This window comes from Peromyscus eremicus, chromosome 6, assembly GCF_949786415.1.
Source record: "Peromyscus eremicus chromosome 6, PerEre_H2_v1, whole genome shotgun sequence".
Classification (NCBI taxonomy): Eukaryota; Metazoa; Chordata; class Mammalia; order Rodentia; family Cricetidae; genus Peromyscus; species Peromyscus eremicus.
In genome coordinates, this window is record NC_081421.1 from 11,907,604 (window position 1) to 11,925,367 (window position 17,764).

The 17,764-nt window shown below is 38.0% G+C and overlaps 1 protein-coding gene across 8 annotated transcripts in view; it reads left to right on the forward strand.

Annotated features, from left to right (window-relative positions):
- Sclt1 (sodium channel and clathrin linker 1) overlaps positions 1-17,764 on the forward strand; it is a 115,991-nt gene that overhangs the window by 27,967 nt on the left and 70,260 nt on the right. For 7 of the 8 annotated variants that reach the window (XR_009379733.1, XR_009379732.1, XR_009379734.1 and 4 more), the window contains 2 exons: positions 1,636-1,701; positions 7,324-7,394. The exons of the other annotated variant lie outside the window; for it this stretch is intronic. Coding sequence is in view for 4 of the 7 variants with exons in the window: in XM_059265148.1 (XP_059121131.1) it covers positions 1,636-1,701; positions 7,324-7,394 (137 nt within the window). In the remaining 3 variants the exon portion in view is untranslated. The remainder of the gene's footprint in view (positions 1-1,635; positions 1,702-7,323; positions 7,395-17,764) is intronic. 8 annotated transcript variants of the gene reach the window in all.

Consider the following 17,764-nt stretch of genomic DNA (forward strand, 5'->3'; position numbering starts at 1 on the left):
TTTTTTTTTTATAAATTGATCTCGAGTTTTAATTGCTTAATTTCCTACCTTTCTTGAAACAAAACAAAAAGTGTTCATTGAGTTAGGGTGAATGGAGCAACTTGCTCAGATACAGTGACAACACTGTCAGATAGCAGTTTCACACTATTAAATGTGACCGATTACTATCATAGATGTCCAGTATGTTGACTAGAAATTAATTATAATACAGTTTTATCATAGGAAGAAGTTTTGTTAGACATTGAGGACGTCTTTCTGTCTAAAGCAAGAGTGTTTTTACATTGAACATCTAGATTTTGCTTTATTCTTCTATTAACAAAACTATTTCATAAAGACCACCTATCCTATTGGGAAATCTACCTTTATTGTTTTTCTGTGGGTTTTTTTTACTGCTAAGTACATTTGAGTACTGTGGACAGATTACAGTTCTGAGCATTTTCTGTAGATCTTGAGAAGTATTGTTTAAATAAGTGGGTTATCTTAACTCTTATTTGTTAATTCTCCAAGTTCAAGTTTGTGAATACTCTTATCATAGTGAATTTCTGCCTGAATAATCCTAATGATATTTATATGATATTGTAATTTACAAGGTGTCTTTTTAGTTTGTATTCATGCTCTGGTTTGAAGTAAGTTCTGTTCTATAGAACTTGTACTTCTGAGATCTAATATAAACCACTTTTAATAAAATTCTTCAAGGCCACAACTAAGCTCTTAAATTATTGTGTTGTTTTCACATAAGATCATTCTTTTACTGTAGTTATATCATTTGTGGGTTTTTTTGTAAATAACTTTACAAATAATACTTAATCTCTATTTCACTGGTTGCCTATTAATCATGCTATCTAACATGGTAACAACCTGTTCCAGCTTTGTTATTTGTATAGGTAATGTTTAAAAGGTCTATATGGCCGGGCAGTGGTGGCTCACGCCTTTAATTCCAGCAGCCTTTAATCTCAGCACTTGGGAGGCAGAGGCAGGTGGATCTTTGTGAGTTTGAGGCCATTCTGTGCTACAGAGCGAGATCCAGGAAAGGCACAAAGCTACACAGAGAAACCCTGTCTCAAAAAACCAAAACATACATACATACATACATACATACATACATAGATAAATAGATAAATAGATAAATAAATAAATAAATAAATAAATAAATAAATAAATAAATAAATGGGCCATATGACCTGATCAAATGATTTATAATTGAGGAGCTTTATACCCGTTGCAAAATAAATACAGTGGTTCCTTTGCACAGTTTATCTTACTCATTTTGGATATGTTTGAATGTGTGGTTTCAAGTGTCATGCTTGTACTCTCTAGCTTTTGAAATTTCTAGTCACTTAACAAATGTTTGTAAGTGCTTATCTTTTATATTTAAAATAGTATTTACCAGTGGATAAATTTGTACTAATGATTTTACATAAAACATAAATCATTAGTATAACCATTGCCTCCTTTTTAAATTTTCAATCATTGAAAGTTTTTTCTTATTTATTTGACACTAAGTTAGACGATAGAAGATATAGTGCTGATGTCATACAAATTTAAGTATATGATTTTGAATCTGATTTTAGTTTTATTTAAAGTAGTAGTTTTATTTAAACAAAACACTATGGACTCACCTTACTTTCCTATTAGGATCAGCTGAATAATTTTCAACAACTAACCAAGAAACTTCATGTTGCTAATGAGAATATAGAAATGGTAAGTAGAAATAAACATTTCCTGTACCTAATTTGTATAAATTAGAAACTGTAACTATATTTATTTATGTTTATTCACAACAAGCCAAAAATCATGTTGTATTTATTAAAACATATAGGCAGGGTTGGGGATTTAGCTCAGTGGTGGAGCCCTTGCCTAGCAAGTGCAAGGCCCTGGGTTCGATCCTCAGTTCCAAAGAGAAAAAAAAAATATAGGCAGTATCTTTTCTGATTTTCTTACATATTCAGTAACTGAGCATACTTTACAGTACCCTTTGAAGATGCAACCAACATGTATTTGAATTACATCCTAATCTGAAAACTCTCTTAGGGTATTTGACAAGGTCTCTTGAGAATAGAGTGATCTAGACCATCAAATTCTTGAATGTAGTGCACGTAACCTAATTTTTAGTGTTTCTTATCACCCACAGCCAGAAATGTGATAAAATTAACATAACTCTTTATTGAATGGATGAATTGCTTCTTTAAAAAAAATTAAACTAAGAACTATCTGTAAATTTAACTATCAACATTAACCTAATATATATAAATTCACCTACATTTTTCTAAAACAAATACAATTCAGCCTCTCAGTTCTACTTTTAATTCTCTTATTTTCCTTACCATCTTGGAATTTTATTTTTACTCATTGTTGAGTAATAGAATCATAGCACTCTGGGTGATCCCTCCCTTTGCTTTTCATTCTTCCCTGGTTACTCTGCTAATTCTTGCTAATACCGAAACAATATCTATGCTTAAGAGTAGAGTTATGTCATCAAAAGTAAGTCATCCCATTTTATTGCACTGTTTTATTATCCTTTATTCAAATGTCTCTTGTGCTAACTTTTAGGATCTCCTTTGTTTGTGTTATTTTAAGACATCGGCTCATACTGTATCCTAGCTAGCTTGAGTTTACTCAGGCTGGCTTCAATCTCCTGACAGTCCTCTTGCCTCCCTTTACCTAGTATTGGGATTGTAGACATGAGCCACCACACCTGGCTAATATTTGGAATTTCTAATCATAAGTTGTTTGTGTGGTTTTTGTTTTTTTGGTTCTATTACAATATATTTCTGAGGAGTCTTAAAATTTGAGTTAAATGCTCCCAGACAAAAGGATTGCTGAGTTCTGTAATTAAGAGAGGCTTTTAATAATTTATTTCTACATGGAAACTAGTCCTTTAACCTAATGTAACAATTATTTATCATTTCTCTCACTATATCTCCCAGGACTGTAGAAGATTCCTACTACAGATACCTTATTGTCTCAATAACCCCTAAATATTTTTAAGGAAAGTCATAGGAAAAGGATGTTTGAGTATTCATGGGATATAGTAAACCATGGTGGTACCTTTAATTCCAGCATTTAAATCCAGATGCAAAGAGAGGCAGCTCTCTCTCAGTTTAGAACCATGCTTGTCTACATAATGAGAGAGACCCTGTCTTTATACAAAGAAAAACTTCGTAGTGTCAGACAAAAAATACAAGGTTTTTTTGTTGTTGCTTTTTTGGGTTTTTTGTTTTCATTTGTTTTGTTGTTTTTTTCAAGACTGGGTTTATCTGTATAACTTTGGAGCCTGTCCTGAACTCATTCTGTAGACCAGGCTGGCTTTGAACTCACAGAGATCCACCTGCCTCTGCCTCCCGAGTGCTGGGATTAAAGGCATGTACCACTACTGCCCAGCTCCCAGTTTTCTTAATGTATATCGTAGGTGTCAATTAACTACTAAGCACGAAGGCTGTCTTGAAACAATTGTGTACAAATCAAAGAGCATTCAGAGCTTAGTTGCAGGAGCAGATCTAAGTCAAGATCAAAACAAAAGTCCCTATAAAAGACGATCAGTTCCCATTTAAAAAGATCATTTACTAGGCTCCTCTAGATGCACAGTAAAGTAATAAGTGTAGGGTAAAGAAAGTTTATTGTAGTGAAACCTGAGGAAGGTGTCAGAGTAGAAAGAACTGACTCCTTTTCCCCACAAAAACATTGATTCAGCAATCTAGAACCCATTGAAAAGTTCTTGCATCCCAGGAGAAGATGTCACCAGACTCAGTAAAACTAGTGGGTTGGTTTTGGTTTTTATTACAGGAATGGTTCCCAGGGTAGCACCATAGGATGATATAATCAAAAATAAGATTCTGTAGCTCCCAGCTTCCTCCAGAGGAAATAAGAGATTGGTGTGTACATCTAGAGCCTCAGTCTCAAAAGATTGACTTCCATCCATCTTGTTTGTCTTAGAGTTCTTGCAATTCCTAGACAGTGTGCTGCTGCTGGGACTAGTTAATGTCATTGGCCCTGTCTATCACCTTACTCATTACCAGCTAATGAGTGAAAGCTCAGCTCTGACTTCCTCTTGCAGGAAAGAATAGATCTTTGCATCCAGCACCTTATCTTCTTTGAGCTTCCCAGAAATGTGTTAGTCTTGTTAGTCTTCGTGCTTTGTCCAGCACAGTGTAGCTGTCTGGGGGAATGGAGGGTTATGACATAGACTGATGCATGCCACAGTGCCTTGCCCCTCATCTCAGAGCAAGTACACAAATGCTATTGCTGCCACACTCTCTAGGGAGGGGAAAATAGTCCAGGACACCTCCCAAGCTGATTGGTGGAGGTCCTCTTTTGGAAGGCATTGGTCTTTGAGGCCCAGGATGATTCCTGTTTCTTTCATGTCTAGAAAACAAAACAGTCACCAAAAAAAAGAGAAAAAACAAAGATGTTTCAAAGTAACCACATAAATCTTCAGAAATCAGTCCTAAGTAAGGGGATGGGGTTTAGATATATATCTCTGTAGATACATTAGATAGAGAATATAAAAGTAACTCTTACTAAGATGCTCATTGAGCTCAAGGAAAAAAATTCATGAAACATGAACTTTGAACAAAGAAAACATATTTTTTTAATTCTGGATATAAATTATTAAACTAAAGGGCACTGTACACTAACCTGACAAATTCACTGGAGGAGTTTAGATCAAAGGAAAGAATAAGATAATTCAAAGAGAGGAATTAAAAATCTTAATAAATCAAATAGAAATACAGAATCAGGAATTGAAGGTAAGTTATAGAATTAATTCCTGGTAGCAGTTAGAGATAATTTTTAAAAAATAACTACCACAGTTTTCAATAACTAGCAAAACTGAAGAATTTTAAGGGAAAAAGAAGGAGCTGAGATTAAAAAAGCAAACAGAGATGTATAAAACATGTTCATTAAGAACTCCAAATCGGACCAGAAAGAATATCTCCATGTCACATTATAGTTAAATGCCAAGAGTACAGAACAAAAACAAAATAGTGAAAGCTATAAGAGCGAAATCCCAAGTTGCTCCTGCAGACAAACTCATTAGAATTACATCAGACCTCTCTTCTCAGGAGAAACTCTAAGCCAAGAAAACATGGGATGATTTATTTCAGTCTCTTAGAGTAAATAACTGCCAACTAAGATTATCATATCCAACATAGTTATTTAAAATCAATGGAGAAATAAAGACCTTCCAAGATGAACACAACTGAAAGCAACACATGCCAACTAAGGCAGCACTAAGGAATATATTTAAACTATCCCAAAGCAGAAATGAGGAAAAGAGAATCATGAGACCTAAGAATAATTTTCACGAGGAAAGATGAACAAATAAGAATTAGGAACGAATCCTGCATGTTCAACTCAGGAAAAAAAAAAAAAGCAACCCTCTAGGATTAACAACAGCAAAAACCCATATGTGCAGTGTAGACTTCAAGCCAAAACTAATCTGAAGAGGTGGAGATTTCTACATATTGACAAAGGGAACAATCCATAAAGAAAATGTAACTGCCATTTATATGTATGCAACAAATATTGGTGTACCCAGTTTCAGAAACAATTATCACTAGATATAAAGGGATGTAATAATAGTGGGAAATGTCAGTACCCCACTCAGTATCAGTAGATAGATCATCCAGATGAAAAAGTTAACACAAACTTCAGAGTGAAATTATACAAGGGGCCAAATAGACTTAACAGATGTCCCCTAGATGAATAGCTACAGGTGATTGAAAGGAGCTTAGAGAAAAATTTGTCTTCCCCAGAGATGAGTACCCTAAATGGTTATCCAATCATAAATGCCATTTCTAAAATTATATATATATATATATATATATATATATATATATATATATGCAACAGTAAATGAACTCAGTAGGTTGCATTTACACATACACACACAGAACAACAACAATAATAATAATAATAAAGAATGGGAGACCATGAATTTGAAAGGGATATACAGGATAGAATATGGGACCGGGGGGGGGGGGGGGGGGAGAGAGGGAGGAAATGATGTCATATATTAATTTTTAAAGGGATTATAGAGATGTAAAAGAGTAAAGGAGAAAACAGACTAAGAAATTGTGGGAGTCTGCTGGAGTCCAGCTCTGACCTCCTCCCACCTATCGAAGGGTTCTTGGATGCAGGAGAGAGGAATTAGGAAATATTAGAAAGATAGACCTAGATGACGACGAGGAGAGAGACAGAGACACAGGATAGCTTCGGGAAGGCATGGGTCAATACCCAACAGCCCAGTTCTGTATTCAAAAGGACTTTTTATAATATGCCAAGGAGAGAGGCAAAAGACCTCCCCCTTGCAAGATCAAAGCACACTATACAGCCAAGTGTAGACCCTTCCAAACACCTGGTGAACACGCCCGTGGGCAAATCATCCCATTATGCAGCCCTGCTGAGTAAAGCAAGCTCAGATTCTCTGACCCTGAGTAAGTTCTCACTAGATAGCCTCTGTGGGCTCCCACAAAAAATTATAATATATGGGGTAAATCTGATTGAAGCACTTTTTATACATTTAGTTGTCATAATGAAACCCATTACTTTATACAATTAATACACATAATGAAAATAAAGCACAAAAATGCAAATAAGCTGGGCACAGATGAATATTCTTGTAATCGTAGGACCCTGGAAGCGGTCAGAAGGATGGAAAGTTTGAGATCAGTCTGAGCTATATAACAAGACTCTGTCAAGTTTTTTTTTTTTCAGTTGACTTTAAAATAATATAAATTGGGCCAGAAAGATGACTCAGTGGGAAAGGTAGTGTTGCCAAGACTGAAGACCTGAGTCTAATCCCTGAGACCAATGTGACAGGAGAGAACTGATTCCCACAAGTTAGCTTTTGACCTTGAAGTGCTGTGGCATGTGCCTTCCTCCAGGAAATACATGTGATTTTCATTTTTTTAAAATAAACCATTTAAATTAGCCATGTTTCTAGAGCTTAATCCCAGTGATAGACATAGGTTTTATCCCACCCATGAACGCAGGGATTTGCATTACTTATATCTCAGTCCCATCAATATTGTTATTCATTCTAAAATCTATAACGTTTTTCAGTTTCCAGCACATGTAGATGAGTAAAAACTCAGTCAGAGAAAGCCCTCAGACAGGAATTCAGATTCAGGTAGTTGGAACAGGATCCATGGAAGTAAAGGTAAGAAAGGAAGACCCAAAGTTACATTTTGCCCTGAAAAAAACGTAATTATCAAGAATCTTTATTTTTTTGTTTTGTTTTTTGCTTATATGCTTTATCTCATCTTTGAAAATACAGTTCATAAATGTTCTAATACTGAATATTTTTGATTGTTTTTATGGCAGACTAACCAACACTTCCTGAAAACAGTAACTGAACAAAATATGGAGATCGAGAAACTTCGAAAACATCTTAGGTATTTTTAGACATGAACTTAGTTTTTATTATTAATTATATTCATTCGGGGGAACTTCCTTACATTGCCATAGATTGTCCCATCTGTTTTCTTCCTTTCTTTATTAAACCTCTACCACAAACACTCTGTGTATATGAGCATTGGCCATGAGAAGAGACTGAAAGCAGTCACTCAGGAGACAATATGACATGTATGTGGAGGGATAGTAAACCAGTGCTACAGGAGAAAACTAACTCCCCTAGAAAAGTGTTCTACTGCTTGTCTTTCCTTGGACTTCTGCCTGAGGAAAAGGAGCTCCAAAACCTGTTGTTTTTAGCAGATAATCACAGGAAGTACCAGTAGGGGACTGGGGAACTGAGATTGGGAAGAAAAAGATGTACCTCGTATAGATAGCCACTGACTTCCTGTCCTACTTTGCTTTCTATTTCTATGATAGAACTTCAAACTAAAAGCAATTTGGGAAAGAAAGGGTTTGTTTTAAATGCTTGCCCTTCCGTGGCACTGTCCATCACTGAGGGAAGTCAGGGCAGGAACTATTGCAGAGACCATGCAGGTGTGCTCCTTATTGGCTTGCTTCTCATGGCTTGCTCAACCTGCTTTCTCACATATCTCAGGACCACCTGGTCAGAAATGGCACTGCCCACAGAAGACTGGGTCCTCCCACATCAGTTATTAAACAAGAGAATTCCCCACAGATTTGCCTAAAGCCAACCTAGTAGAGGCAATTCCTTTATTTTCCCTCTTCTCAGATGACTTTTAAATTGTATCAAAGTTGATTTAAAAAAACCGTGAGCACTTTTTTTTTTTTTTTTTTTTTTTTTTTTTTTAATTTTCCAGAGCTGAGGACCGAACCCAGGGCCTTGTGCTTGCTAGGCAAGCTCTCTACCACTGAGCTAAATCCCCAACCCCCCGTGAGCACATTTTTCATCTGTGAAACACTATACATGTATTGAGAGGAATAAGAGCAGCAGAGCTACATTCAACTTTGAGATGGGATTGAGGTGGGATTGGGGATGGAGGAATAACGTTGCTGGGGACCAAACCCAGCGCCTTGCAGAGGCTAGGCTAGTCACTGCCACTGAGCTACACACTCAGCCCTAACACTATGTCAAATAAAAAAACAAACAGATTTCAAGACGAGTAATTTTATAGCATCTAGATTTTTCTATAATATAAATTTAGAATATTCACTAGTAATTATCATTGAAAACTGCTATAATGTAACATCCCCTTTTGATCTCTAATTTTATTGACAGATCTTTTGATTAGTTTTGCTAAGGATTACCATTTGTCATTTTTTTGTCCATTTCAAAGAACCCATTCTTTGTTTCATTAATCCTTTGTATTGTTCTTTTAGTTTTCCATTTCATGAATTTAAACTTTGGTATTCATCATTTGTTTCTTTGTGCTGATTTGGAGATAAACTTTTCTAAGACGTTGAGTTTTATTAGATAATTTATTAGAGATCTCTAATTTTTTAATGTACGCATTTGTGGCTACAAAGTTTCCTGTTATAACTGCTTTTTTGTGTTTCCCTCAAGTTCTAGTATGTTGTGCTTTCATTCTTATTCGATGCTAAGAATTTATTTCCTTCCTGATTCCTTTAGTGACTCACTAATAATTCAGAAATGTATACTTTGCAGCTTTGGGGTAGAATAGTTTGTGGGTGTCTATTAAGTCCATTTGATCTATAGTATAGCTTAACTCTGAAGTTTCTTTGTTGGTCTATTTTATCTGGATGATTTAGTTATTGATGAGAATAAAATATTATTGAAGTCACCCATTATTGTTGTTTTGAAGTCTGGGCCTTTATGACCAGTAGTTTTTGATCTAATGATATTGGGTGTGGTAATGTTGAGTGCACATATTTTTGCTATACTTGACTCCTTCGTTGATATAAATTGGCTATCCTTTTTTTGTTTAGTTAGTTTGTTTGTTGTGCCTTCTTTTTGGCAAAGATTTTTAAACAAGCACAACAAAATGAATCAGTAAGCAATTAGGAACAGCTTCAAACAATTTAATGATAGGGACTGGGGAGATGATTCAATGGATAAGATTTGCAAGCATGTGAACCTAAATTCAGATCCCTAGCAGAGATAAAAAAGCTGAGCATAGCTGTGCATGGCTACAACACCAATACTGGAGAGGGGAGAAGAGGAAAATTGGCAGGGTTTGTGGCCTTTACCCTATCTGAGAAAATGGGGAGCATTGCTTCCTTGGGAGACCAGAAATAAGGAAGAGAGCAGTAGAGGAAAAGATTTGATGTTCTCCTCTGGCCTCTACACATGTGTGCATGTTTATAGGGGCAAATATATCTATATACACACATGTACAAACACATGACATCTTACTCAAAATAAATAAGTAAAATTACAGAAATAGAAATTTGCAGTGATAGATTAAGAAATCTCAGCAGTAGATGGCCGGTCACCAGGCCAAATTCCAGGAGTCCAGTTGATGAGAGAGAGGAGGGATTCTGTGAGCAAGGGACATCGAGATCATAATGGGAAGATAAATGTACAGAGATAGCCAGCCACACTAGTGGAAATCCATGAACTGTGGACCAATAGCTGTGGAGCCCCCATGGGACTGTACTAGGCCCCCTGGACAGGCGAGACAGTTATTTAGCTTGAACTGTTTAGGGGGCCCCCTGGCAGTGGGATCAGGATTCATCCATGGTGCATGAGCAGCCTTTTTGGAGCCCAGTGCCTATGGTGGGACACCTTGCACAGCCTTGGTGCAGGGGAGTGGGGCTTGAACCCACCTCAACTGAATATACCAGGCTTTGCTGACTCCCCATGGGAGGCCTTGCCTTGGAGGAGGTGGGAATAGGGGGTGGGTTGGAAGGTAAGGCTGAGGAGCAGGAGGAGAGGGGGATCTGTGGTTGGTATGTAAAATGAATAGAAAATTTCTTAATAAAAAAATCTCAAAATAAGTAAATAAATAAAAATCTCAGCAAAGAAATAGAAAATCTAAAAACAAAACAAAATTGAGAACTACTACACCAGAATGAGAAACTTCAATTATTTAGTGAGAATATTTTCCCACATCTTTATATTTCAAATTAATGTAAGTTAGAATAAATTACTTAGAGTGTGTGTGTGTGTGTGTGTGTGTGTGTGTGTGTGTGTGTGTGTGTGAGAGAGAGAGAGAGAGAGAGAGAGAGAGAGAGAGAGAGAGAGAGAGAGAGAAAGAGACTGAAGAGACTGAAAGAGGTATGGTAATCTAGTTTCTCCTTGATAAATAGTAAGACAATTACCAAGACGATTATATAGGGAAAAAAATCTTACTGTTATTTTTAAGTGTGAGATTGATCAAACAAAACATATTCATGGAAATGTAGTATATCAGAATTAACATTATGAGTCTGTAGGGAACCATCATGTTGGGAATAGTTCTATCTATAAGAAAGTTTTATAAGAGTTTTCCTTTCCACATTTATTTTTATAAAGGCTTATGGGTTTAATATCTAAATTAAAAAGCAAGACTTCACAGAGTTTTTTAGTAATAAAATCTAAAGATTTTGCTAGGAAAATATTTCTGTTTTTAATTTTATACTTAAATTCATCTTAACTAGTACATTAAAACATGAATAGTGTACATATTCATGGAGTAATGTTTCTTGTTTTAAAATATGGATACATTGTAAGAAAATATTTCTAATTCAATGTTTAAAATATAAGCCAAAATAGGAAAAATTGATAAATAAGAGTCAAAGATAATTGGACAAAGACTGTGAGCAAATAATTCAGAGGTCACAGCACTCTGGAAAATGCAAGCTAAGCAATATGACTGAAGAGTTACAGATTTGAATTTTTTTCTCAGAATTTTGTATATTTACATACACAGTGAAATAGCTTATAAGTGGAATCAAGTCTAAAAGCAAAATTAATTAATTTTGTATATTTTACACTCAGAGTCTGAAAGTAGTTTAATATAATATCTTCAGTTTACAAACATTTTTATTGAAAGCGAGCACGTGTGGCCAGGTGTAAAATTTCCCACATGTTATGTTGCCTTGGTACTGAAAATGTTTCAGATTTCTTAGTGTTTCTTATTTCATATTTTTGGATTAGGGATCCTTAACCTATAAACTGCTGTGTTCAGAAATTGATGTTGGGTGGGGAGATAGTGGCAAATGCCTCTAATCCCAGCACTTGGGAGGCAGAGGCAGGCAGATCTCTGAGTTTAAGGCCAACCTGGTCTACAGAGCAAGTTCCAGGACAGCCAAGACTGTACAGAAAACCTTATCTTGAAAAAATTGATGTCAAAATGTAAGATAGAAGCTTGGTGTGATGACACGTACCTATAATCGTAGCATCTAGTAAGTAGAGACAGGAGAATTGTGAGTTTGAGGCTAGCCCATGTAAACTCTGTCTCAAAAAAAGTCAATCTGTGTGTGTGTGTGTGTGTGTGTTTGTGTGTGTACACGTGCATATACATACGTATAGATTCAAAGTAGAATATAAAAATGAAATCCTTTAGGATAATATTCATTTATATATGTCAACAATTTTTAAATAATTGTCTATATTCATTATAGACATTTTAGGTATAGAGATATGTATCCATATTTAGTATGTATAGTACAAGAACAAAGTATGTATTACATATATTTATTTGTTTCTAAAATAAAAACATTTCCAGCAATTATAATCCCTAACTTAGTTGGTCATTGTTTCTGTGGATGGTGGCTATTTGTAGAAGTTGGGAACTGCAGGCTGCTGTTTAACTTCAACACAGTGGCTATGTCTTAGTCTACTGCTATTTTAGCCAGCAGTTAAGTCTGTGCAGTTAAGGACCTGCTTCTCTGGTAGTGGCCTGCCACCAGGCCACAGTCTGGTGGGAATTCTGTTCCTGCAGGCACTGGCCCTGTTGCTGCCACTAAAGGTAGCTTTAACTAAATCTCTGTTGTTCTATTTATAAATAAGATTGGAGATTCGAAGGCTGGGGTGAAAACCTGCAAGCTCAGAGAAGAGAAGTAGCATCTAGCTAACCTTGTCTCTTTGTTGGTGTCTTCCAAAGAGATCATCCTTCCATGCTATTCCATATCCCTCCTGACTACTTCCTGTGTATTAGTCTATCTTTCCTGATGCCCTCTGACGCCCTATAATTACTTTCTGTCAGCCTACTGACCCAAGGTTAATTTTATTTAATTAATGCAAATGCAAACTTGGGCTTCACAGTGCAATCCAATATCCACCAACAGCAGGCAGCCTACTTGTTTGTCACCAAAGGAATGTGGTAATTACATGTATAGAAAACTAGACATCACCGGGCGGTGGTGGTGCACGCCTTTAATCCCAGCACTTGGGAGACAGAGGCAGGCGGATCTTTATGAGTTCGAGGCCAGCCTGGTCTCCAAAGCGAGTTCCAGGAAAAGTGCAAAGCTACACAGAGAAACCCTGTCTCAAAAAAACCAAAAAAAAAAAAAAAAAAGAAAGAAAGAAAACTAGGCATCAACAACAAGCATTGGAGTATTTCATATAAATCAATAATTGAATGCCAAAACATAGATCAAAAAAATGTTTACATTACACAAATAGGGATCTTTAGTGTAAAAACATGTGCTAACAACATATATCACAATTTAACATGAACTTAAAAACAAAGAAAAGGGACCACCAAACACAACTGAAAGCTTTGTCATGATAGTTGAAAACAATGAGTCATCTAACAGTGTGCTTAACTCTGAATTCAAGGCCCAGAAAAGATTGCAAGGAAAAATATCTGTAGCATAGTAGGATGACTTAGAATGCAGACACAGATCCTGGAAGAAAGAAATAATGACCTGTAGTCATGTACTAAGAAATAAAAGTGGATATGGAAGATCCCATGTTGAAAGGTAAAATGGGAGAACTAGGGACTAGAGGTTAAGATAAATTATTACAAGTTGAACTGGCAGACAGCATCTTAATAGCTTTTTTTTTTTTTAAATTTCTTAATGTTATAAAGAAACGAAGCCAAACAAGGCTTGAACTGTCTCACCCGGGGTTTCCCAACAGACTCAAGGAAGAGCCAAGTTGGAGCTCATAATCTTTTCATTGCTAATCTTAGTGAGCTGCTAAGCCTAGCTCTCAGACAGTATTCACAGCCATAAAGAATCAAGCATGAGAGCTGATTGGAAAAGAAAGGATGATGAGTGGGTATGTTGATTTTTGACATCTGTGTGGAAGATTCATTTGATGTTTGGACATTTGGTGTAAAGACTATAACTGGAGATTAAATGAGTTGAGAATGATAATGCTAGTGGTGGTACTCTGGAGCCTAAAAGGTCTTGAATGTTGCACTGCCCAATTTTGCTATAATATTTACCAATGGTGTTCTATAGCTCAACATTAACCAGTTGAGAGTTGTATACATAAAACTATGCCTGCTTTTCCTGCCACAGATTTGAAGGAACATAAGGATAAGCAGATGCTTCTTTGAGGCAAAGGATGTTGCTTTCAAGTTTGACAGATTCTGAATGATGGGCATATTGACATTACCAAAATTCAGCTTTGAAATGCTCTATATTACCGTGCCAAGAAAAAGTAAATTAGAAATTCTTTAAACACATTTGTACTCACACTGAAACATAGCTTCATTTGTTGTCTGATAATATGATTCCAAAAACTAAAATCATGTGAATTTATAATTAAAGCTTCTTTTGTTTTCCTTTTTGAGAGTTTTGGTGATACTCTGCCATAGCAAATGAAACTGTTCAGTCTGTTTTCTTACAACCTCTATTCACCTGGCCCTCCTTAACCCTATAGTGTAAAGTGCCCAAAGTGTCACTTTGCTGTTTCTCAAAAACCTCTTGCTTCCTTCTTTATGCCTTTTGATCATTATTCTATTTCTCAGAAAATTTGTACTCTGGCTACACTTGGCTTTCTCCAGGAAAGTGTTCTCCTTCATTACACCACAGTGTTACCCTTTTATCCTTGCAGATCTACTTAGCACTCACTCATTTAATTGAAATTTTATATTATTTCTCTGTAGGTGCTTTTTCATTTCATTATATTTGCTTATAATACATATCCAGCTTAGTAGGCTCCAATTCTGCATCTTGGATATGTCTTTGAAAGAAAGGGAGCCAAGTGTGGTGGCACACACCTTTAATTGCAGCACTGGGGAGGCAGACAAGCAGATCTCTGAGTTTGAGAGCAGCCTAGACTACATAGTAAGTTCTAACAGTGAGACCTTATCTTAATATATATATATATATAGTCATTTGAGTGTATCTTTTAGGAATGATGGGTTTTATCAGTGTAAAAGGATTTGCTCTAAAGATGGCCTGAAACACGGGCATACAGGTTCATATTAACGTCTCAAACATAACAAAAATTGTTCAGAAAATTGAAATGAGGAATGGTCTTAGGTCAGATCATGGAAGACTTGATGCCATTCTGGACAGTCACTGGCATGAAATGATATGATCAAGTTTTATTTTTGAAAGAATATTTTTATAACAATGTTGTGATGTATTATGTACCCTAATAAACTGATCTGGGGATCAGAGGACAGAGCCAGCCACTAGAGAGACATAGAGGCCAAACAGTGGTGGCACATACCTTAAATCTTATCACTCAGGAGGCAGAGGTCTGTCTGGATTTCTGTGATCTCAAGGCCACACTGGGAACAGAGCCAGGCGTGTTGGCACACACCTTTAATCCCAGCACTTGAGATGTCCTGTCTTTGTTTGGGAAGCACACATGCCTTTAATCCCAGGAAGTGACATGGCTGGGCAGAGAACAGTATATAATGTGTGAGGAGACAGGAGCTAAGCAGAAGTTCAACTAAGACCCTCAGGGTGAGGACTCAGAGGCTTTCAGTCTGAGGATTCATGGAAACAGGATTGGCTGAGGCGCTGGTGAGGTGAGGTGAGGTGAGGTTGGCTGTGGCTTGTTCTGCTTCTCTGATCTTTCGTATTCATCCCAATATCTGGCTTGGGGTTTTTTCTACTAATAAGACCTTTTAAGATTTGTGTTACAACATAATCCTTTTTTTTTCTATTTTTTTCTTTATTAAGAAATTTTTTATTCATTTTACATACCAACCACAGAGCTCCTTCTCTTCCCTCCTCCTGTCCCCCCATCCCGCCCCCCCCAGCCATCCCTTCATTCCCTCCTCCAAAAAGGTAAGGCCTCCCATGGGGAGTCAGAGAAGCCTGGTACATTCAGTTGAGTCAGGTCCAAGCCCCTACCCTTGCATCAAGGCTGAGCAAGGCATCCCACAATAGGCACTGGGTTCCAAAAAGCCCGCTCACATACCAGGGATAGATCCTGATCCTACTGCCAGGGGCCCCTTAGGCAGACCAAGCTACATATTGATTCTTTGGGAATTTCACATCACGAACCCCAATCCTGCTCACCTCCTAGTCCCTCCATATCTGCCCATCACCCCTGCAGCATCCCCCCTCAAAGAAACCTCCCCCCAAAGTTAATTCAAAAACAAACAAAAATCACCTCAATCCTCCATCTTCCCCTTCTCTCCAGCACCTCTTCATTCTTGCTAGTGGCATTGGTAGCTGTGGTGTCACATAGTATATCCTTATGTCCAATCAGCCCCACCTTTGAATGTTCATTGTAGTGAGTCATTGCCCTGGTTCAAGGCCTGTGTGTGGTCTCTGGCACACCACCATCACTGGAACCTCACCAAAACGCCTCTCAGATATCCTGCTGTTGCCCTGAGTCATGGAGATCCTGTGGCTATCGCTCTGCACAATCAACCCCTTCATGCAAGTTAGGTAGGGTAGATGTTAGGGTGGACCAACCCAAGGCCCAGGAGGTGGGTCTGGGTGGTAGCTGAGCTGGTCAGTCCTGGCTACTGGGACTGCCCTCCCTCTGGCAAGGGGTAGAGCCAGGTCTCTCATGCCTGTGGTAAGGGGTACAGCCATCTCTCCCTAATGCTGGGGGGTGGGGGCAGCTCTCCTGCTGCAGCATCCAGAGAGGAGCAGGGCCAGTGTAGGGTGAGGCCTGCTTAGTATGGTCCATAGATTTCAACATGCATAGTTCCTGTGGCCCCCTGTAGTAGCACAAGCTGTGGATGTCAACTCAGACCCTTGCTGCTTCAGGGCCATGGAACCCAGACATGGCCCTAGATAGCAAGCAGCTCAGGCCTGGATGTCACCATAGCCCCAGGTGGCAGCATAAACCATCCAGTTCGGCATGGACCCAGCAGTAGCATGGCCCTTGGACACCAACATGGACTCCCTTGGACACCAACATGGACTCAGATGGCTGAACAGACCCTGGATGTTCTCATGGCCTTCAGTGGTTACTGAAGCCACAAACATCAACATAGATCTTAGCTGCTGTAGGGCCATGGACCCAGATATGGCCCTTGGCAGCAGCTCAGGCACAGATGTCATCATGTCCCTGGGTGGCAGCACAGGCTACTCAGATAGGCATGGCCCACAGCAGGAGTACAACTCATGGACGCCAAATGGCCACAGGTAGTGGCCCAGACCCTGGGCATCCTTGTAGCATTTGGTGGCAACATGGGTCATGGATGTCAACACAGACTCCGCCTGCAGCAGTACCTGGACCCAGATATGGCCCTTGGCAGCAGCCCTAGGCTCTGGCATTACCTTGGCCCCAGGTGAAGAGCAAGCAGGCCACCCACCTTAGCCTGTTCGTCACCACCTTCGCTTCTTCAGTTCTGCCTCTCTCCACAGCACACCAATTGTTCTGTTTCTCTCTGTCTCCTATTTCTCCACCATATATTTGCTCTTCATAATGGCACCTACCCACCCAGTGTCCCAAGGTGCCTGATGGACCTGTGGATGTCTTCTTTAGCTAGTCTGGACTGTGAGAACCCAGTCTGGCCCGTGGGTGTCTTTGAAAGGACAAGAAAAACAAAAGGGGGTAAGAACTAAAACAATTTTTAAGTAACTTTATTTAAAATAATTTTAAGTAACTGTAGATTTGACATGGTGTTAAGATACGTGCCCTACATCTGGTCTCCAGATAATATATTTTTTAAATTAATTTTAGCCACTCATTGACATACGTTGATATTATTTTTACATAAGGAATGTATAACTTGCTAATCAGTATTGACTGAGAATTGGGAGTGGGTATGTAATTCAGTGATACGGTACTTATTTGACAAATACAAAACCTTGAGTTTACTCCTTTGTACTACTCCCAAAAATTATTGAAGATTTAACTATGTAACATGATCTCTGAAGCCAGCAAAAGTTCTGTAAGTTTATAAGTGATGTGACATAATCCCCTCACATTGTTTGGCCATCTCATCCCTGACTTCTTCAGTAGTTCCTGAGAGGGATACCATTACGTTTTTCTTAACTCAGAGTTTTCTGGGTTATCTCCATCCCAGGGGCTCCGAGATACTTAAACCACAATGGGCTGTGAGCTGAGCTTATT